This window comes from Cinclus cinclus, chromosome Z (assembly GCF_963662255.1).
Source record: "Cinclus cinclus chromosome Z, bCinCin1.1, whole genome shotgun sequence".
Taxonomy (NCBI): Eukaryota; Metazoa; Chordata; class Aves; order Passeriformes; family Cinclidae; genus Cinclus; species Cinclus cinclus.
Window position 1 is genome coordinate 41,325,423 of NC_085084.1, and position 20,875 is coordinate 41,346,297.

Consider the following 20,875-nt stretch of genomic DNA (forward strand, 5'->3'; position numbering starts at 1 on the left):
CCCAGTGGCTCCCATTGTTGTGAGGTAACAGAGAACCATCTGTCCAGAGGGACCTCAGGGATCACATAATGACAGATAATTGGCCACCTTTATCACAGCCCAAGGAGCAACTGAGCTTCTGGGGAAAAAAAAAAAAACAAGAAAAAACATAGATATAAAACCCAACCATCAACAGCTGCATTTGTCCCTAGGCCTGGAGTATAGAAGTGTTTTAAATCAGACTGCAGGGTGGCCAGACCCAAACACTTACTCTGAAAAGCATCAGGAGTGACAGCTGTAAAACCAGACACCAACTTGCATTTGAATGGTTTGGTCCCAAGGTGCATCTCTAGGCACTGCATTGCAAACTGATCCCCACCTCTACTCTAAGCAGGCTGATCACGGTCTATGAGGCAGAAGCCATGTAGCTGAGGTTAATGATAGGCTGAGTTCAAGGTGAAAGACAGGATAATCCAATACAAGTTCAGAACCGCATTAATATGTCTACCTATGTGCCAGTGGCTTGTTAAGGTAAGCAGAAATTCACACCTGCCAGTATATCCCAGTCTATCTAGCCATAGGGTAAATACCACACACTAGGTGTGGTGTAAGATCAAAGTGACAGTCTTAGACCCTGCCAAGCCTCAGACTCTTCCCCAGTGGGCTCTCCAATCGTCTCCCTGTCATTGATTTAATCACTATATAATAAAAAATTCAGCTTCATCCAGATGGCTTGGTTGCTGTTCAGGACAGTGACTGGACAAAGCAGGGACCTTTTCTCTCCTGCAAGATCCCATGGAGCTGTAAGGAGCACAGATGTCCTGTCCACAGTTGCATCACCAGCCCATCTTCATGGCAAGGTTTCCAACACACATGTGTGGGTGCACCTACAGTGCTTTCCCTAAGTGTCTTAAAGAAGCAGACAAACAGTCCCCTTTGCACACAACTCAGCCACACAGTGTTTGTGTGCATCTCAAGTAAGCCTATAGTTTTCATGGCACAGCCAGTAGGTTTGCCACTGTGGGACACTTCCACCAGGACAGACTCATATACAACAGTGATGCTCTGTGGTTAAAACATCCCTACACCTGCAGCAGAATAACCCCAAGCAAGCAACCCCAAACTGCCTTCTCATCCCACAACCCCGGTCTTCTCTAATGTAGAAGCTCTAGCGCTTGCTGCTCTCTCAGCACAGTCTAGAGGTGGGATTTCTTAGGAGAGGACTTACAGGGAGCCTGTCACTATAGATGCTAACACAAACCCTTCTTGGTGGACACATCCACCCACAGCAATGCTCAGTGTGTGCCCTTAGCGCTGTGGGACAACACTTGGCCAGGCCACTGCCCGGCCACGCTCTTTGGCTGCACTGTGTGAAGAAAAACAATACACAGTGCCCCAAGAGCAGGGACCCCCGTGCCTCACTCCAACCCATACATCCCGCCTTGCTGGAAGGAAGCCCAGAGCTTCAGCCCTGGCCTCCTGCTGGGCTGGGAGGCAGCCAATATGCTTCAGAGGCCAAGCCCTAACAAGGCACCGCACACAGATCCTGCCAAGGGGCCAGGCTCGTCTCTGCTAATTGCTATCTTAGCTTCTGAACCAACATGAGGGAAACAGAGGGGGCCTTATTTCTCATGGTGAATGCTAAATGCTCTGCTGTGAGTCCTCATCTGCCAATGACAGCCACTGCTGCTGGTGGTGGAAAGAAATCCTAAGAAAGTTTCTGATTTACTTCTCCTCCTGAACTTCATATTCTGGAAAGCCCACCAGACTCCAGAAGAGGTACACATACAGAGCACATACCCACACATGCGGGCACAGAGAGATGTCCAAGGGGAGGGAGAGCTTGCATGCACTCCCCTCTGCCACACCTGCAAGCTGTGCTCCATCTGGGCAAGAGAGTAGCGCTATCACAGTAGAGAGGTAAGGCCTTTCCTATAGTGAGATGTCAGCAGCCCTCCTCTGGACACAGCTGCTGCTGCCCCTGCTGCTGCCGCCACTGCTGTATACAAGCACAAGTCAGTGGGATTCTTGTCTTCATGCAGCAATATTGCCTAATTCTCTGTCTGACTGAAAAAAATCATATATGACATCAAAGCAGTGTTCTGTTGCCATTATGTTAGGTACCACCATGCACATGACTGCCAAGGTCTCTATTATCACGACGTAAACCATAACCAATCTGCCCCTCTCTCCCAAAACTGCAAAGCCTTTCCCTTCCCTCAGAGAGCTATTTCAGGTACAAGAGCTTAGGGGAGCTTGAGCTCTTTAAGGGAAACTCCTCCCTTATTCCCATCCACCACCACAGCATCATGTCTTGCTGCAGCTACTGGCATATCCTGTCCAACCCCATCCCCCAATATGACTGCATTACAAACAAGGCTAGAAAGACAACAACAAAATTTAAGGACTGCACTGAAGATGCGCAGGGAAAAAAAATACCCATCACCAAACAAACAAAGGACACACACTTTCAGGTAACACAAATTTCTACTTTGCATTGAAGGTGGCTTCTTTCAACAAATGAATAAAAAAATAAAAATAAAGGAAAAAAATAAATAAATGGATAAGGAAAAAGCTAAAATAGAAAGGGGGTGAGTGACTAGAAAACTGAGACTGGGCAAATATAATCTAACAGCATTTGGCAGGCTTTCTGATGACTAGACGTTGAAAGAATTAATGACTTAAATCAGGCATAGATACGATATTTCATAGGTAAATAACCATTCCATGTCAAGCAAACTTGTCTACAGCATAATAAAAGGAAATTCTAGGAAGCAAAACACAAGTTAAAAGCATAGACAGACATTTTGTTTACAGGTACAGTTTTAAAAAAGAATGGTGTGAGTGTCTCTCTCTATACAGTATATATATATTATATAGCTCGAGAAATTAGATATATTTGCTTGAACAGTCTCCTTACTCACAGAGGTTACTGTAGCTCCAGCAGTTACCCATTGGTCAAAGAAATAAAATGCACAGATCATCAGTTTATCTATAGCGATACCAGTTAATTCAATTGCTGCTGTTCTAGTCAACTGGAATCAAAATAGTTTCAAATTTCCTGGCAGCTGCTGCCCTGCACTGCACACAATGATGTAAATGGATGCTTTCTGAGTATTATGAAACTGATGGGGGAACTGCAGTCTCATTCAGTCTATCGCAGGAGCTAAGGAGTCCACCTTGGCAGCTTCCAGGGGGAAAAAAAAATTTCCTCCAGCAAGGCTGCCTGACGGCATGCCAGGGATACGTCTGTGCTTAGCTGCCGTTTTTGTAACTGCGTCTGTAAGGGGAGAATTGGGCAGAATGGTGATGCTAAGAGTCATGTGCTGGTTTCTGAACTCAGGATGCTTTATGGCTTTTCAGCATTAGTGAGCTAGAAGCATTCACTAAGTAGTCCAGTCATCCTGCATTTTATATCTCTGCAGCTCCTTGTGCCGATCGCAAGTAGCACGTGGGTGAGCTTGTATGCAGCATCATATCAGTTAAGCTTTCTTGGTATTTCTTGCCACTATTTGTAAAAGGAAGATTAGGGCAAGTAAAAAACAATGTATGCATTAAGATGAAACAAATCTCTAGGTGACAGTTTAATGAACAAATTACAGGATTTATGATATTATATTACTACTGCAGCCTGCCAAAGAGGAGGGTTACATGTATTTCCTTGTCCTGCACTGCATCATGTTACAATTTCTATGGTGACTAAAATTATTCAAATTGATAAAACAGCCTGCCCCTGCTGAGATGGAATGGCCATCCCCTATAAAAGGGGAGGGATGTTGCACAGTCTCTGGCAGCCTTGTGCAGCAGCCCTTTTTCCAAATGATGTCATTCTCCATGCTGTGATAGGTCCTGCCTGGCCAGCATAGCCAAAGCCAGGGGATTAATATAATGCAAACACACAGCTTTTGTAACTGGACTGCAAACATCCACCAGACAGGGGACAGGATTTTCTGCAGCTTGCAGACACTCCAGGCTTTTGGGCAGTTTGCTTGCACCAAAAAGGAGAAGAGAAGCCAGGTCTTAGCCAGTCAAAAGTTACAGCAGCATTATGTAAAAACAAGTTGGTGGAAATGGGGAAGCTGAGTGAAAGTGAGAGGGAAACTGAGGGAAGAGATTGGGGAGAGCTGCCTAGAAATAAATCCTGAAGGTGAAATGCCTCTGCACCCTAGCAAACATGCAGAGAAGGTAGAGGGGAAAAGAGGTACGGCAGGGCCCTTGCAGAAAATTGACTGTCTTGACTGAGATCCCTCACCCCAAAAAGAGACAAGGAGAGGGACTCCCTTCTGTGGTCACTGGGAGGTTTGGCACAGAGCCCAACAGCATGCACAGTCTGCATGCTCTTTGCAGTCACCATACTTGAACAGCCAGACAGTGGTGTGACATACAGTGGCTCAGGACTACCCAGAAATTAAACTAATTTGTTCAGGGGAAAAAAATAATCCCCCTGCAAGCATGCAGGGGCAGTGTGTTGCTCAGGAAATCATACACCCACAGCTTGCTTCACTGGAAGAGATTCTCAAAAAGGTACTGCTCACCACTGCTCTTGCATAGCTCCCTAAATTCTGGGTGTTTTGGGCTAACAGAGGCTGTGCTAGATGAAACATCAGTCTGCCATAGGACAACCATGCCCATACTAGGTAGATCTGTCACAAATCTCTCTGCTAGCCAAGTCCCAGTGCTGGAGTCTGGTAATGTGATGATGGTGAGTTTTCATTGGTTTGGAAAACAGAGTGAGAAAAGACAGTAGGATAAGAATGTAAATTCTGTGCATTTAGAAAGCAATGACCATTTAAAACGCATGTAAAAGACATGGGTCACTTTGTGCTTCTTTGAGAATCTGTGTGGATTTTTCCTACAATTGCACAAGTTCTAACCCTATTACTGATGGAAAGCTTTACGCAAGCAATGCTGTGACTTGGTTGCATATTTTCCCCCACAGATTTTAACTAATTCCCAGTGGTAAACAGGGTTTGGGATCACTTGCATAACCCCAACTGCACTGAATTAAGTGTCGTCCAAAGAGCCCCATACCTTTCCCCTGGTTGCACGAAGGATGGCATCTTGTTGCAGTCACTCAAAGGCCTACAACAAGCTCAAAACAGGACAAAGTCCAAAACTAACATACAGCACGCACTGAGAGGATTTAGTGTGAGGGATTATCCACTACAAATTGCTGTATGGGCCACAGATGGTCAGTGAGATAGCTCAGTCCCAAGAGTCATTACCCTGGAAAGCAAAATGGTAGAGTGGAACAGCTGTTAGCATGAGCAGGAACAGAAGGAAATACAAAGGGAGTATCTGGATTCCTTATCCTGACATAAAAGTGCAAGTGGGTCTTAGTATATTTATTGCACTTTTCTTTTTTGAAGTCCAACACTCTGGAATGATATGGCAGTGAGAATCTCAAGTTTTGATTTAAGACTTATATTTGGAGAAGTCTGAAACGCAAAATGTAAACAACGGATCCAAAAATAATCTGAAATTTTCTGCTTTTCTGCTACTATGATTTGCAAAGGAAGCATCTAACAGGTGATTTTATAAGTGTAGATACACATAGTAATTAGCAAGAATTACTTTAAAAGCTCCATAAGAGCCTTCACCTGAAGAACAAACTTCTGCAGCAGTGACAACTCACAGCTGCTTTGACAGCATCTACAAAGACTTTACAGCCTCTCTAAAGTCACCTGTAATTAATGCTATATATTTAAAATACTGTATTTTTAAAGAATTCTCTCAGGACCCCTGGAAAGTTGCCTTGAGCAAGTTAACATGGCTTTAAAAATCCCTCATTTCTAAGCACAGATCTCAGAAACTCTGGATTTTTGTAGATCAAGAAACCAGGCACACCTGCAGAAAAGGATGTCCTTTACTACATTTCAAGGTTTGGGACCAATTAACCAAGCTAAGAGTAGTCTTGCTAGGCCGTTCTTAAAGCACCCGAGGAGATGGACCCCAAGCTATGCACCCAGCTAAAACAGGACACTGAGGGACATGGGCATCTCCCAGGTTCTAAGTGTTTGTTGCTAAAGGTGCAGTTGGACATTGCATAATAACTTTTCAGCAGTCTCTCACAGTGAATGAGACTCCCTTCCTCAGGAAACTGGACAGAGTTAAATAAACAGTGCAGGGATCTAAGGCAGATCTAAGGTACTTGTTAAAGCAGTGAACTGTGAACAGGACAAATACATGCTGTACTCTGTGTTATACTTCTTCAGACCAATACCAGGCCAGAACTGCATCTACCCACATAATTTTATTTAAATGTCTTCTCTGTGTGCATATCAACAGCAAGTTAGCACGCATCATTTCCTTCAGAAAGCTCCAGAAATAAAGCAAGGCTACAGCACAATAGAGGGTTGCATTGGTGTGGTGGAGATCCACCAGATGATGGGGCTAAGGCCGAGAGGAGGTCATGGTGACAGGCAAAAATGCAGCTGTGCCCCACTGTACCTACCTGTAACAAGCCAAGTCAGCTGGCTGAGCCTCTCCTATTGTGCCCACTGATCTGGATGCCCCATTTTCTGTCTGCTTGATGGAATGGGATGGCCTGACTGCCTCCAGGAAAGTGTTGCTGAGTTCTGCCAGTTACAGCCAAATTCAGCCTGTGCCACGTGTGCTCAGAGCATCTGATGCAGCCAGACACTGACAAACTGCCAGCATCACCAGGTCCCCAAATATTTGTGTGCTCACATCAGCATAGCTCTCAGCTTCAGCCAATAGAGCACAGACAGTGAGACATTAACTGCCTTAACTCTGGCATTTCCTAACTTCTGAGCACTTAATTCTGTACCTTTAAAAAACAAAAAACAAACAACCCATGTTTTAACGATTATTTGTACTAAACCTTTGGCCTTCAAACAACTCTGTTGTTTAGAAAGTTGAGGATGTGGTAATCTCCTCCCTACAGCTGTAGGTTATGATAACTTGAACTATCCAGCTTTCAAGTGGAGGTCACAAGGCATACAATTTCCTCCCATGGAGCAAGAGATGTAGCATAATGCCCTCTTCCCCCTTTAGTTTTCCTCTCCCTGGACTGGAAACCCAGATATCCATCACACCATACCTGACAATACCAAAGCATGCCTCAGTTTCTCCCAGCCTGTGCTGGTTTTACTCTGGGGGGAGGGGGCACACTAGGAAGTTTTTCCCCATGAGAACTTCCTCTGTGGATTGATGGGACCAATTGGAGGCTGCTTTAGTTGTTGACAGCCTGAAAAAACAATTGGAAAAGTCGGTTCGCTCCGTGAACCACATCTGAAGCAAGTAAAACCCGGGCGCGCTCTTGTATTTCCAGCCTCTCACAAGGTAACAACGACCTGGCCCGGGCCCGTTTTCAGTGCGGCCCAGGTGGGAGCGGGCTCTGGAGGCTGCCGGGCCCCGTCTTTAAGCAGGGGCCCCAGTGGTCAAGAGGAGGAGAGGCCCATTGCTGGGATCCTCGCCTTTTCCCGGTGTGTCCGTGGCTCCTGGGGGCCCTGCCCTGCCCCGGCTCGGAGCAGCCCTGGGGTGGCCGAGCCCGCCCGGCCGCCCTCACGGCCTGGGGGGAGGCAGCTGGGCCCGGTTTGGGAGAGACCCCAGGGCTTTGTGTGCTGGGCAAGGCAGAGGGAGAACCCCCGGCCTGCAGCTGGAGCCGGGTGCAGTGAGAGCCGGAAGAAAGCCATGGAGCCAGAGCCTTGGCACCCATTTCTCCTCTGGCTGGACTTTGCAGTTTTCGTCCTGCCCCTCCAGCGTGGCCTGGGCGGCCTGAGCTCCTGACACAGCTCCAGCATGGCCGGGCCCATCTCCTGCAACTTCTGTGGGAGATTTTAATTTTTTTTCCAATGCTCAGATAAGACATACAGACTTTTCATCTTTCCTTGGGTGAAAGGGAGAACAGAAAGGATACACCAAAGTCAATGAAGTAAAAACTAAGTTTCTAAATGGAAGGAGAATGAAGAGACTCCATGAAAGGTGGCTAAAATATCTTTTTGTAAGTTATAAGGGTGGACTGCATTTTACGAAAAAATTCTTTTAAACCATGAAAAAAAAGAAAGACATGGGGAGGTGGAGCAAGGTGTAAAGTGTTGGAAGAATCCTTTGCCCCGAGGAAAAGAGGGGGATCTCTGTTCCTGGGAATGAAGTATGAACAGAAAGAGAAGTGAGCTGAAGAGAACTTTTGCCTTTGAGTAGCTCATCCTTAAAAGTAATACCCCATGACTTTTTAACATGGCCCACAACTCAGCTCTGGGAAGACTATGAAGTGGGAGGAAATTCACGATAGCAGATCCTGGACAGCTGTTAATCATGAAAAAGTGGAGTCCGGAGAGAAGTGGTGATTTCCTCTCTTGGAAAAAGATCCTTATAGCTAAACAAGACACTCCTCTCCCTAAAGTGAACTGAAAAAAGATTATTTAAGTAAGAAATTGACTGAAGTGTCTCTGTATGTTGTTAGGCTGTAACAAAGGGGAAAAGAGGAACTGGTCTGAAAATCTGTTCTGAATTTATTATTATTATTATTGTTATTATTATTATTATTATTATCCTTTGTGTTGTTAATAAAGTTGGGGTTTTTTTCTTTATTCCCTTTTTAAGTTTTAGGCCTGCTTTACTTTTACTCCTAATCCTATTTCACAACAAACGGTAAATATATTACAATTGGCAAAACTTAAACCATTACACAGCCCCAGGAAGCGGGACTCAGAAATTCAAGGGAAATAGCAAGAGAGCTCCACCTCTCCAGCCAAGATGCAGAGCACAATGAAACCTGTCCTCCTGCACTTATTTTTCCATATGCACAATTCTCTTCTGACAGCACTGTAAGAGCTTACTGCTCTTCAGAGCATCCAAAATGACTTGGTTTACTTCATATTGGAGTGAAAAAGGAGCACTCAGCATGGCCAGCAAACATGCTGTTGCCTAAGAGGCAATCACTTCCCCTAGTGCACAAACTCGACTGGAAAAGTGACTTCGAATACAGTACCTCTGGAAACTTAAATTGAAAAAGTTAACCTTCTTTTTGCATCATTGCCAATCAGCAATGCCAAACATCAGGGATATTTATGAGAAAACTATTGATTACACACTATGATTTAAAAATTCCTGCAGGTCCTCTGTATGTCAGAAAATGCAGTAGGATACTAGAAACAACAACAAGAAGAAGCTGATAAAGTCAAGTATGCACAACAGGATGATGGAATTTAATTACTGGGGAGAAGGGTTCCACAGCTCCAACTGTTCTATATTCCAGCCTTATGTGTGCTCCTGGTAAACACTGCAGGACACCTGATGTGCCAATCCTCCACCGTAATTAAGCAAAATCAATGTTAAAATCAGGCAGCCCTCCAACACTCAGAAAATGCAGTTTTGCACCTTTCAAGGAAAACAGAGCTGCAGAGGAAGATACCAGATCAGGGAGCCCAGACTTTCACGATGGCCTGGAGACAGAAAGAACAAGTGATGAAAATATGGCAAAGGGTAGTGTCTCAAATAGGAAAAGAGTGGGGTTGGGGCATTGGGCAAGACTACAGTCAGCAGTCTGGGCTATCATGAGAACAATGCAATGAGTGCCTATGGTCTAAGGGCAGTTCCTTTGGTGAGGATCAAGAAGGTGGACTTCCATGCAATGCGAGGAGGATGCAGCAGAGCTGGGCATGCATGCCTTGAAATAACAGAGCAAACAAGTGAGGCAGAAGATTAAGGACAACCTAGTATGCCAGTGATGCTTATTTTACACAAGGATACTGAGATAATTTTCTTAAAGCTGTTTACATCAGCAACATATAACCCTGGAAAGGCTTTACTTTCACAAAATAGCAGCCATTGTGTCCTTCCTTTGCTCTTGAAACAAGTTCTAGAAATTCTAAAGCACAAGCAATCATTTGTATGCTTGCGGTTCAGGAATGGGTATGTTGCATGGGTCAAAGTATGTATTTGATCTTCTTTCGCATGTTAGATCTGGCATTGTTTGACCCCTTGCAAAGGTGATTCAGCACACATTGCCAGGAGAAAATAAGCCCTTTTAAAATAATTGCTCTTTTGGCATTATTTTTGGGGGGTTTGTTGCTCAGTTTTTGCTAGTTTGCACACAGATGAGCACAAGAACTAGCATGAGACAATCCGTGGCAGTGTGGGTCTGGGACCATCTCTTTTGGCAGAACCAATAGGTTAAATGAGCTCTGTTCCCTCATGACACCTCACTCAACACAAAACAGCAAGTGACAGGCTTTCCAAAAAGCTATTTGTTTCACCAGCAATTCAAAACCTAGCTTCTTCCAGCAGCTGTTGGGAAAGACAGATTTGCATAGCAACACAGGCAGTATTTGTATAGGGCCTTTTTGTGAAGGATGAGATTAAACCTCTGGTACACAGGAGGGCTGAAAGCTTTCTTCTCTCAGAAGCATCAGAGCAAATACTGTTTATTAATCTTAAGAAGCTATTTTCTTCCTAACACCAGTCTTGGATTTATTTTCTCATATAACAGGAATTATGGGGTATTTGGCCTTTGTGTTTATTTCAGGAATTATTTTGTAGTATCCCCCACTTTTTTTCCCCCAAGGAAGCACTTTCAGGACTAAGACATGCTGCTGTGACTTTTTTCTTTTTGGGATTTAAATATATTAACAGCAAAATCAAAAAAATCAGGCCTGTAGCACAGCCAAGCCTGAAGAAAAGTCTGCTCAATAGAAATCACTGTTTCCACAGCAGTTTCCAGAGGAGGAATGTATGTTTCCACATACAACAAGTGGCCTTTTATGTCAGTGAGTCTGAGAAGAGGTCTTGTCCAACCCAGCTAAATTCAGTTTCTAAAAAACATTTTCTTTTGCTGGAAGGCAGAAGGCTGGGGTTTTGCCAAGGAAGGTGGCCAGACTGTGCAGGGCCACGTGGACAAGTGTGATGCATCCTCCCTGCTCCCCCAATGGGAGGGGTCTTACAGGGAGATGTGTGGTCTTTAACCCCTCCATAAAATGAGAGTTCCAGGGGCTTGGACCTGATTCTGCTCTGAGTGATGCATCCAGGGCAGAAGGACTGGTAACAGACAAGAGAGGAGAGGACCCAGACAAGAGGCATCATGCATTAAACACAAGAGCACATTAGGGCATCAGTGATCACATATATCCCAGAAGAAAACAGAATTAAGACAGCACAGGAGAGAAAATGTTTTACACGTGACAGCTTTATTACCATTTGAATATCACTGCTGAAACACCTCTTCTAAAGGCATCTAACTTTTTATTTTTCCCCCTCTCATTTGAAAATGATCAGCACCTTCAACCTGGAAGGTAAAAATCAGCACAGGAGCTTATTAACTAAAGCTGCTATCTCCCACCTGGGTAAACAGAAGTGTTTGCCACAGTCGCTCACCCTAATTATTGTTCCTTCTTTGTGCATTGGCTTGTCTGATGCAAGGGTTTTAGTACTCAGTCAAGCCATGTATATGCTCAGCAGCATCAGCAGGGCTACAGTAATATGGCTGTGGTCTAAAGAGAAAGGATAAACCAGAACGCAGTAGTAATTAAGCCATTCAGCAGTTTACATGCTATGTTCCATTTCTGAGGCCAGCCATGGCACGGGTCAACTGCTTTAGGTCAGATAAATTAAAGTTCAGCCCAACTGATCAAGCTGTTTTCTTGATCAAGTTTAAACACCAACATTTCTCCTGGCCCTGCCCCTGTCATTCATTTGCTTGAAATTTCATACTTTGACCCCTAAAAAGCATGTCTTCTTCCTTTCAAAGGAAACTTCAGAAAGTAGCATGTTTACTTCAATTTTTGGTGGTGTTTTCTCCCTTCCCCTCTAACACAGAGAAGAACAGAAAGACTTTCAAGCATAGCTGCTTCCACCAAAAGCATATGTCATGACATATTTGGCATATATCAAATCCAAAAAAACCCATTATTTGGTGCAAGAAAGCTCTGAGTTTGTACTACTATTCCCTCAGTCACCCTCTCCTCATTCACCTGGGTTAATAAGCAGTTAAAACCTGCAAAACTTGAAGCAAAAACTAGAAGGGTTAGAATCACTCTCATTTATCTAGGTTGGTCAAACTTGGAAGAGAAGGAGGAGAAGGAGGATGCATTTGTCTGTGACAGCATGAGGCCAGTCTGGATAGGTAAAATGTCACCCAGTTTTTGGGTACAATTCACAAATGTTGTATGCTAACCACTGCTAAATATTCACAAACCGTCCTGTGAGGGTGCCTTGAAATCACTCCCATTTTGCTAATTGTCAGCTCCTAGTTGTTGTTCCTCATCAATAAAGGAACAGGAGGAGATCCAGAAACAAGGCAAGAAGCAGCACATGAAAAATACAGAGAATTAGGCACATAAGTCCATATATCTGGCTTGTTCTTTGCCACCCTTTATCTTAGAGCTGAGTACTTAGCTCGGAATACCCATCATATTTGATAATTGTTTTGGCTGGTAATAACAATAGATAAGCTTGGATTTATTAGACACAGCATACTTTATTTAATACAAGTCTCAGGATTTGTACTCTCACACTGTATCTTTCCAAGCAAGAAATGAGGTCATGATTCATTTAATAAACTGACAGGCATTTTGTGGAAATTTGTAAGAGTTTTTTAAATTCCTATTTGAGGTCCTTTTGGTTTGGGGTTTTTCTGAGGGTTTTTCCCTCTTTTTGGAAGCTTGGGTTTTTCTGCTTTGCAATTAGGATTTCCCAAGTGGATGACCAAACTTATAACATCCAGGAAGAAACTCAAGTTCTGCTTATTATTATTAGTATCAGTAGTATTATTAGTAGTAGTATTACTATTATGATTACTATTATACTCTTTTTTTCCTTTTCTCACTGAAGTTGAGGAGCCTACACAGTTTGTTTCTGAACAAAGTGCTGCCCCTTCTGGCAAGATGGGAGTCTTCTTTAATTAACTGACAATCCAGAAAGTTTGCAATTAGAAAGGATCAAGGTATAAAGAGAACTGCCTGAGGAAATGCTTTTCCAAAGAGGGCAGGGCTTGCTGATAATTTTGATGAGGCAAGAGGAATAGTTACAGTAACTACATTTATTTTCTTCTAAGCTTGGGCTCTTAAAAGGTAGAAAATGCCCTGTCTTTACAAGAAGACAACAGGAACAAGACAGCTCTTTAAGCATAATATTAGATATTTCACCTGAACTTCTGGAATTACTGACTACAGAGGGCAGAGCAGATCGGGTACCACATCAAGTATCTAAATTAAAATCTTATCTACCTCTACCTGTGGAAAGACCACGAAGCGCATTTCTGGAAGGAGCTCCAGGCAGAAATGGCCATGTTTCAGCATGTGCAATTGCAGAACTCGTGGCTGAACAACCCCACTGCAGAGAAGTGCAGGGACTCCCTCCACCAATGCATCTCCAGCACTAGTCCCTGCTGTCGCATCATGGTGGCCCACATGAGCCAGAAAGAAAGGCGGGGTATAAGACAGGGAACCATTGTCATTTTCTGGGGCCAAACCACCAGAATCCTACAGTCTGGTACTTGTGAAGGACAGCACAGCACAGTGAGTGAGCCCTCATAAGGTCATTAAAGGAGTAGCTTCTCCAAAACTTTCCAGAGTGGCTTAAGAGATTTTTATTTTTTTTTTGCACACAAAAGTAATAAATAGCACTTACCCATTCCTGAAGGCTTTTCTTCTTCCAAGCCAAATAAAAATTCATATTTGGCCTTGGCAACATTCTGGGCATGAGCTGATATGTCATTATCCCACACAAGTGCTTCTGCCTAGAGTCAAAACAAACAAAGCTTATCTACCTTTTAGTGAAAAAAAAAAAAAAAACAGCAGAAGGAACTTGAAATCCCTTCAGGCGGCATTTTTAAAGTATTCATTTCACTCTGTCCCCACCAAGATCATCCAGAGTAGACATGGGTAAACTCAGAGCACTTTTGAAGAGCTCACCTCTCTGTCATTAAACCCAAAAATCTTTAGTATTAAGAACAAAGATCTAAGAGATATGTTAGACACCCAACCACTTTTTACTCACTCTTTAGTCAGTTTACCCACTGAAAGGCCAGAAGCACTGGCCAACTACCTCAATAATACCAGTTAGGGTTAAAAATACCAAGGGAATGGTACAAGAAATAGCAAATTAGAGTATGTCCATCATAGAACTGGGACCCATGGGAAAACTATAAATGGAGCAGGCTGTTGCTTTTGAAAGAGAGTGGGGTAGAAAGTGAGGAGCAAGGACTACAAGAAGAATGATTTAAAAAGGGAAGAAGGATATGGTATGCAAAGATGTAGGAGTATTGTCTAATGGTCCCTTGTTGGGCAGCCACTGCATGGCCACCACTGTCTATGTCAGGACAAGACCCCAGCTTTGTTTTACAACCATACCACACAAGTCAAACCTGCTTATCTGGCCAGGAGGCAGGGAGGGGAGACAGGGTGGTGAGCCCAATGAGCAGGGGAAGACCTGGAGGGCTGGATGGACAGATGGATTGAGCAACCTGCTATACCCAGGCCTGGTGCCACCAGCACCTTCCCATGGCTCCCTTCTTGTAAGAAACACTTTGACATAGTAAAGGTTGAGTTTCTCAGAACAGAGAAAGGTTACAGGACTAAGATCAAAATACTTTTCTGAACAGGTAGGGACAAAACAAATCTCTAAGATAAAGCACACACCAGCAATAAACTGTTGCACAAAAACTACCTAGAGAGTCAGCACTAAGTTTCTTCCTAGCTGGGTAGGATGGAGCCCATAATCCTTCTGCTTGAAGTGACAGATAAACTAAATCATTAATTCTATAAATTCTTCATTAAACTTTATATTCATATGAGGCAGTCAATTGTGGTGTCATAGCAAGCCATGGCATGGTCTACATTGGTGAAAGCATTAACTTACAAAAACATTATTTAAGAAAACAAAGCTAAGTGGAACATTCTGTCCCCCAGGACAATAATAACTTTTACACATTTCTATCAAATACCTCAGGATAAGTGTCAGATATAAACAGAAATTCAAAGTACCAGGGACACATAATTCACAGGAACACACAGTCACGGCTATTAATCAGAGATGAATGGAATCACAATTCCATATATTCCTCCTAGGCCATCTGTCCAACAATTACACTTTCTTCCAAGAGGATATTGACAAATAGCTATCTTGCCCCATCCCCTAGAACTGTTTTGCCCCAGGTTCTCTTGGCCTTTTACACCCATTTCTTCTCCTACCTTTTTGTACTTTGCCAGTTCTGCAAGATTTAGTCCAACACCACTCTGCCTAAGTTGATAGCAGATCTTACACTGCGGTCTTGAACTAATTTATTTACTATTCACTAGACCAACTACCCAGCACTAGGGCTTCCAGTACATTGATGCATGTGTTAATACCAGCCTACCCAATCCTTTGGTAAAGATGTGATGCAACCAATAAAGGGCCTTCTGACACAAAGATGACTATCACAAGCATGACAAAAATGAGCTTGGAAGAAATCCCTATGTCTGTCCTGCTTTTACAGGGCTGCATGCATTCACTGACAGGGAGGCAGGAAGGGCTAGAAAAGGAATAGCTGGAGCCAGAGCATACCGGAGTAGACTCTTTGTCTGCAACAGTTTAGACAGGAGTAGCTTACAGAGCCAGACAAAAATTCAGCCTACTCAGATGGATGTGAAGGGATGGGGATGGCTAACAACTAGCTGGTGCCAAATCCCAGTGACAGATAAATGAAATAGAAAATAAAATGAACAGAACAGTCCAGTTCCTGAGCAGTAAGGAATTTCTGATCTATACTCCTCTGGGACACAGCTTCTCCATCCCTCACCCTTGCTCTTTGAAATTTCACAGACATCTGCTGCACTGAGCATCCCTGCCAGCAAACACATGTTTCAAGAATCTCTATGTGCCTGTACCTTATTGTAGAGCAAAGAAGGAAACTCCAGCTTGTAGCACCCTTTGCATCATCCAGTAACAGGCACAAGTAAATTGGCTAATTAATGGGGTTTCAGTGTATAGGGCATCATTTATCAGAGTTAGAGGCCTAAACAGAGATTGCAAAATCTTAGTCTTTGCATCTGAAAGGGGTAACTTGATTTTCAGAAGTGCTCAATAATGCTGATGAGAACTACAGATACTGGCTTGTGTAGGGGAACAGCTGTATTTAACATACATTTAGGTTGTTAGAGCACTAAAATGATGTATAAAAAAAAGTCCAGATCCAGACTTAAGGATAAGTTTATCATATTTCATCCAAACAAGAAATATTAAAAAATAATGCAAGAGCAGGAAAAAATGAGGATACTCTGAGGTCAGAGCTAGTTTTTAAGACTATCGCTTTACCAGTGTCTGAATCAAGAGGCAACAACAAGAGGCTCTCCTTTCCTTCTTCTGATCTACCACTCACCCAAGCCTTGCAGAAGTCAAAATGCCCTGAAACCAGAAGCCCAGAAATGGGCTGGACAAACATTCATGGTGCTTTCAAGCTGCATTAGCAAAGATTAAATACAAGCAAGATTAAAAGGGATATAAAACTCGTGCTTAAGCCTTCTCTCTCAGCTCAAGGGCAAAGAAATCTGCATCCAGGTCAGCTCATTTCATAACTGCTTCCCTCAGAGGGCTTTAACCACCACCTTTGATGCATCTCATCTTTGTCACTGCTGGAGAGGGTGACGCTTAGAGCACCAATCCCCTAAAATCAGCCCAGCTGTACATTTCTCATGAGCCATATACATATTATTTTTCAGTCCAGTGATGCTCTGGGCAGAGAGGCAGCAAGCTCCTACCCATTTGTGCATCACTCTTGCAGTGCCTTCTGTCTGCTTGAACATGTTTGATCAAGCCTACTTATATAGGTCATAGCTCTTGGTCAGGAGTTAGAAGGCTACATTTGCCTCTCAGTGAATTTTAGGTAACATTTATGAGGCTGCATTAGTTTGCACTTGGCAGTCCTCACCCCTCAGACCTCCTGCCAACACACTGGACCAGTTCCTATTGACATCACACAAGGCATTGGCATGGGTCAACAGAGGTCCCACCTTGCTGGCCTTCTGTTTCATGCTTAGGCAGCAGAGAGATTCTTTAGGATAAGCCCGTGGTACTCGTGGTGGTTTCCGGCCAGCACAGGAATGAAGCTGCTGAATCCATGTCTCAGCACTGAACTGAACAGCAGCAGGATGCTAAGACCACAGGGTTCCTGCTACTCCAGCAGGAGCTGCCAAGGACAGATAAGTCAGCCCAGCAAAAAGCACACACACTGCCTCTGCTTTGCTGTCTGGATGTGCAAGTGGAGCAGCAGGTCAGTATCTGCAAGGAGAAACTGTTCTCACAATTCACCCTTGAGAGGCGTCTTTAGCTCCTGATAAGAGCTGGGTGCTGCCTTTCCTAAAGCACAGCTTCTCTGGATGAATTTCATTTCAACTCTCAAGCTCCCCTCAAACTGCCCTCCAAAAATCCCACCGGTTTTTAGACAGGTATAGTGAGTCATAAAAAGCTGAAGAAAATGCTTCTCCTTTCTCCACAGAAGAAAAGCACCAAAGCATCCTCTTTTCACTTTCACTGAGGTTCTGGTTGGGACGTTTTTTTGGGAAAAACTGGTTCTGTCTTGGGGCCTTTTTTTCCCTTCATCCTATCTTAGGGTGTACGTTTCCTGCTAACTTGTCTCAAACCATGGCACACACCTACATGTCAGAAAGCTTTAAATGAAGAATATCAAACTCTTGTTATCTCACCACCATTTTCAGCTGAACTGACAGGAGAGCTGGGCTCTGTCTCAGTGGTAGGGATAAAATTGTCCACAGCTGCTGTGACAAGGAATGGGTCAGTCTGAGCACAAAGAACCAGTGTGAACACATGCCTCCTGAAGCATTCACACTTAAGGTCATACTTTTTTTTTTTTTTTTGAAAATGTCTAATAAGGAGGAAGTATTCAAAGGAGCAAATAATTAAATGGAAAATTCCAGTCTGGAATTTTTCAGCCTTCCTGAGAGGACAGATGCTGTTAAGACAGACTCACTCCTTGGAAGAGACCTTTAAAAAGAGTGCTTGAGAAAAAGCAGAACAGGATGGGTGCTCAAGCATGACTCTTCAGGGAGCAAGAGTCAGACAAAACTCTGGACAGCAACAGACCACTCATGCTAAGGGGAAAGTCAGCAGGAATGGACCTAAGGACCATTCATGAAGAACCGGCAGCTGGGACAGAGAGGTGAAAGCGTCCTCAGGCATGTCTGCACTGCTCAGCCATACCAAGAGGAAGCCTCACTTTTACACACTTCCACATATGCACAGCTCGGTTTCCCAGAGCTCCCCTGCCTACCCCCTCAGCCATACCACCACTGGATGTCAGCTCCCTGACAGCATTGGCAGCACCTTTTGGAGGTTTCGTTAAGGCTACTGGGAAACACTGCAGTACTGCAAGAAAGCAGAAAAAAGCCTTGAAGAATGCCTGTAAATCACAGTCCACTATGGAGAACTTCACAGCCACACCTGGACCACTTCTAATCCCAGGCTGTGCTTGTTCCATTCTCATCGTTTCAACAACATCTCTAGCAGGAAAAAAATCAATTGCCCATCAGCAACCTATCAAATACTCTGATATAGTGAGTTTATGCTCTCAGCAAGAATGATGGACAGAAGGTTCCCACAGATTTTAAAACCTTCTCCAGCAAGTTGCAATGTAATGGACAAGTCTTCACAGAACCCTGCATCGAGAGCTCTGCCTGTGCTGTCACATCATCCCTGCGTGGCCAAGAGCTCAGCAAGCTTCAGTGCTTTTGACAGGTCCTACCGATTGTTCTGAACAGACTACGCCTGTTGAGCTTGTCTTAAATCACTTTCCCAAGTAACAGGATTAAATGCAGAAAGCTGACATTAAAATAAATTTGCTAACTGGTGAAACCTATCGCACTGACATCATAGGAAGAGTGTGAGTACTCAGAGTAAGACCACTAGCAAGGCTCATACTGTTTAATTCCATGTGACCTCATACACCATACTTGTGTTTTCTCCCCACACTAATACACATTTGAATTCTTGAATAAAAGCATTAGTAAAATAGATTAAAATTCAAAAGAACAGGAGCTTTGCATGGCTTAATCTCAGCTGGAGCTGCTAAAACCTAATGCTAGCCAAGGTTTTGAAAGAGAAGAAATCTCAGCCAGGGTTTTAAACTAATTCCTATCAGGAGTTGCAGGGAGATGTATAGAAAGCCAGAAGGTGGAGAAGAAAGAATGGGCTTGTGTGAGAGCACTGCCTATAGCTGTCTTCCGGCAGAGAAGTTGGGATTTTACAGAGAGTCATGTAAGACTTTTCAGCTACAAAGCAACTGAGAGATGTGGCAGTGATAAGGGGTCTGAAAAAAAGCAGAGAACAATCAGTAATTCAGCACCTTTTTTTTTTTTTATGCAACAGCCAGAAGACAATAAAAAAGGTGTTGGGAGAGTCAGCACCACACCAAAGAGGATAGTTTGTAAAGCAACGTCACAGAAACAAAAATACTGAAGTACCTGAGGAGGGTGAACAAGCTCAACAGATACAAATCCCTAACAATACAGAAATCACATCCTTCTCATGAATCTCTAAGCTGAACTCTTCCTGGGCATCTGAAGATTTCCATGACACACATACATGCTTCCTGGGCTAAAACAGCCTTGAATCCAAACTAGTGCAGTGAGTCTCTATTACCTGCTCACCAGGCTTCAGTACTGCCATGGACTAGACAGACAAGGCTTGGTACCATCCAGCCAGCTCCTCTCGAGTCCTCACCACAACAAACTCCACAGCTTACCCCAGGTATTCACCAAAAGCACTGCAGGCTTCCTATGCCCTTATTCCCAAGCGCAACAGGATTTGTTTGCTATGAGCAGCCTCACAGGAAGCAGTCAGACTGGAGAGAGCAAAAGTGAAAGGGTGCAGATACTATCAAAGCTGCTCTCCCTATGCAAAGGCAAACTTCACAGAAGTTCAGTGTCAAAAGAGAGGCTCAGTTCAGAAATGAAGCTTAGAAAAAAACCTGGGAACAGTGACAAAAAAACACTCAAATTAATGCTTTAGCAGCAGTATCAAACAGGTAAAATTTGTTTCCAGTCCAGTCACCTTGTTTTAGACCTGCACTTGAGTTTTTCCCCCCTTAAAGAAACATTTGCTTTGTTGTTTGGCTGAAGTTGTTAGGAAGCAGTCAGCTTTATACAGAATTAAATGTTTTTTATTATGCAAAGGCTGACGCTGCCTGAGCTGTAACTGCATGGCTGTGAACAGCATATTAATTCAAAGGCTGTATGACTACACTTTACCATTAAAGGTCACCCAGCATTTTGCATTTGTCAAGTCAGTGATTTTTGATGCATGCTGTATGGACCTCCAGATATCTATGCATTATTTCTAAGGTATGTGCAAGAATCAAAAGAAGCCTGCTGAGAAGAAGGCTTTAGCTCACTGCCTGAACCATCATGTTCTTAGACATAACACACAGAGATAATGTAAAACACCCAAAACTTTTATAAAGCCACAGTGAAAGTATTTTTCCTGAGTTATGTCAAAGAGCATTGAGGTAGGGGTGTGATTTAAGAAAAACTGTGCAAAGACGGCATCTTTAATCCTTAAAATTCAGTGATGCATGTAGTAGACATCTTGCATTTACTGTTTTTGTTCAATGTGTTCCAGTATATTTAGCAAACTGACAGACTGCTTCTCTTCAGCAGGTAGTGTGCTTCCATCATCTTTAGGCACCTCAGATGGCAGAACAATGTTTAGACAGGCTACAGGTCTGTTACACATGGATTTCTACTCCATGGAAGCTAGAATTTTAATATACCTAAATGCCTCATGAGCCTACCAGAAGTTAGTTCTGTATCTTTAAGCAACTAAATTCTTTCCAAAATCCTAGCCAACATCTGCTGTCCCATGAAAATTTACAGACAGCATCCTTTGCCATGTGTTATACATTCTTTATGTCTGGCTAAATGCACACTGCTTTTATGGATGG

General features: G+C 43.5%; 2 protein-coding genes across 2 annotated transcripts in view; one reads left to right on the forward strand and one right to left on the reverse strand.

The window, feature by feature from the left end:
* Window positions 1-2,934, reverse strand: part of PSD3 (pleckstrin and Sec7 domain containing 3) — an 83,482-nt gene extending 80,548 nt beyond the window's left edge. Inside the window, exon 1 of the mRNA XM_062512612.1 lies at window positions 2,904-2,934. Coding sequence (XP_062368596.1) covers window positions 2,904-2,934 — 31 coding nt within the window. The remainder of the gene's footprint in view (window positions 1-2,903) is intronic.
* Window positions 2,195-20,875, forward strand: part of NIPSNAP3A (nipsnap homolog 3A) — a 53,308-nt gene continuing 34,627 nt past the window's right edge. The window contains exon 1 of the mRNA XM_062512613.1: window positions 2,195-2,447. Within this exon, the coding sequence (XP_062368597.1) occupies window positions 2,338-2,447 (110 nt within the window). The 5' untranslated portion in view covers window positions 2,195-2,337. The remainder of the gene's footprint in view (window positions 2,448-20,875) is intronic.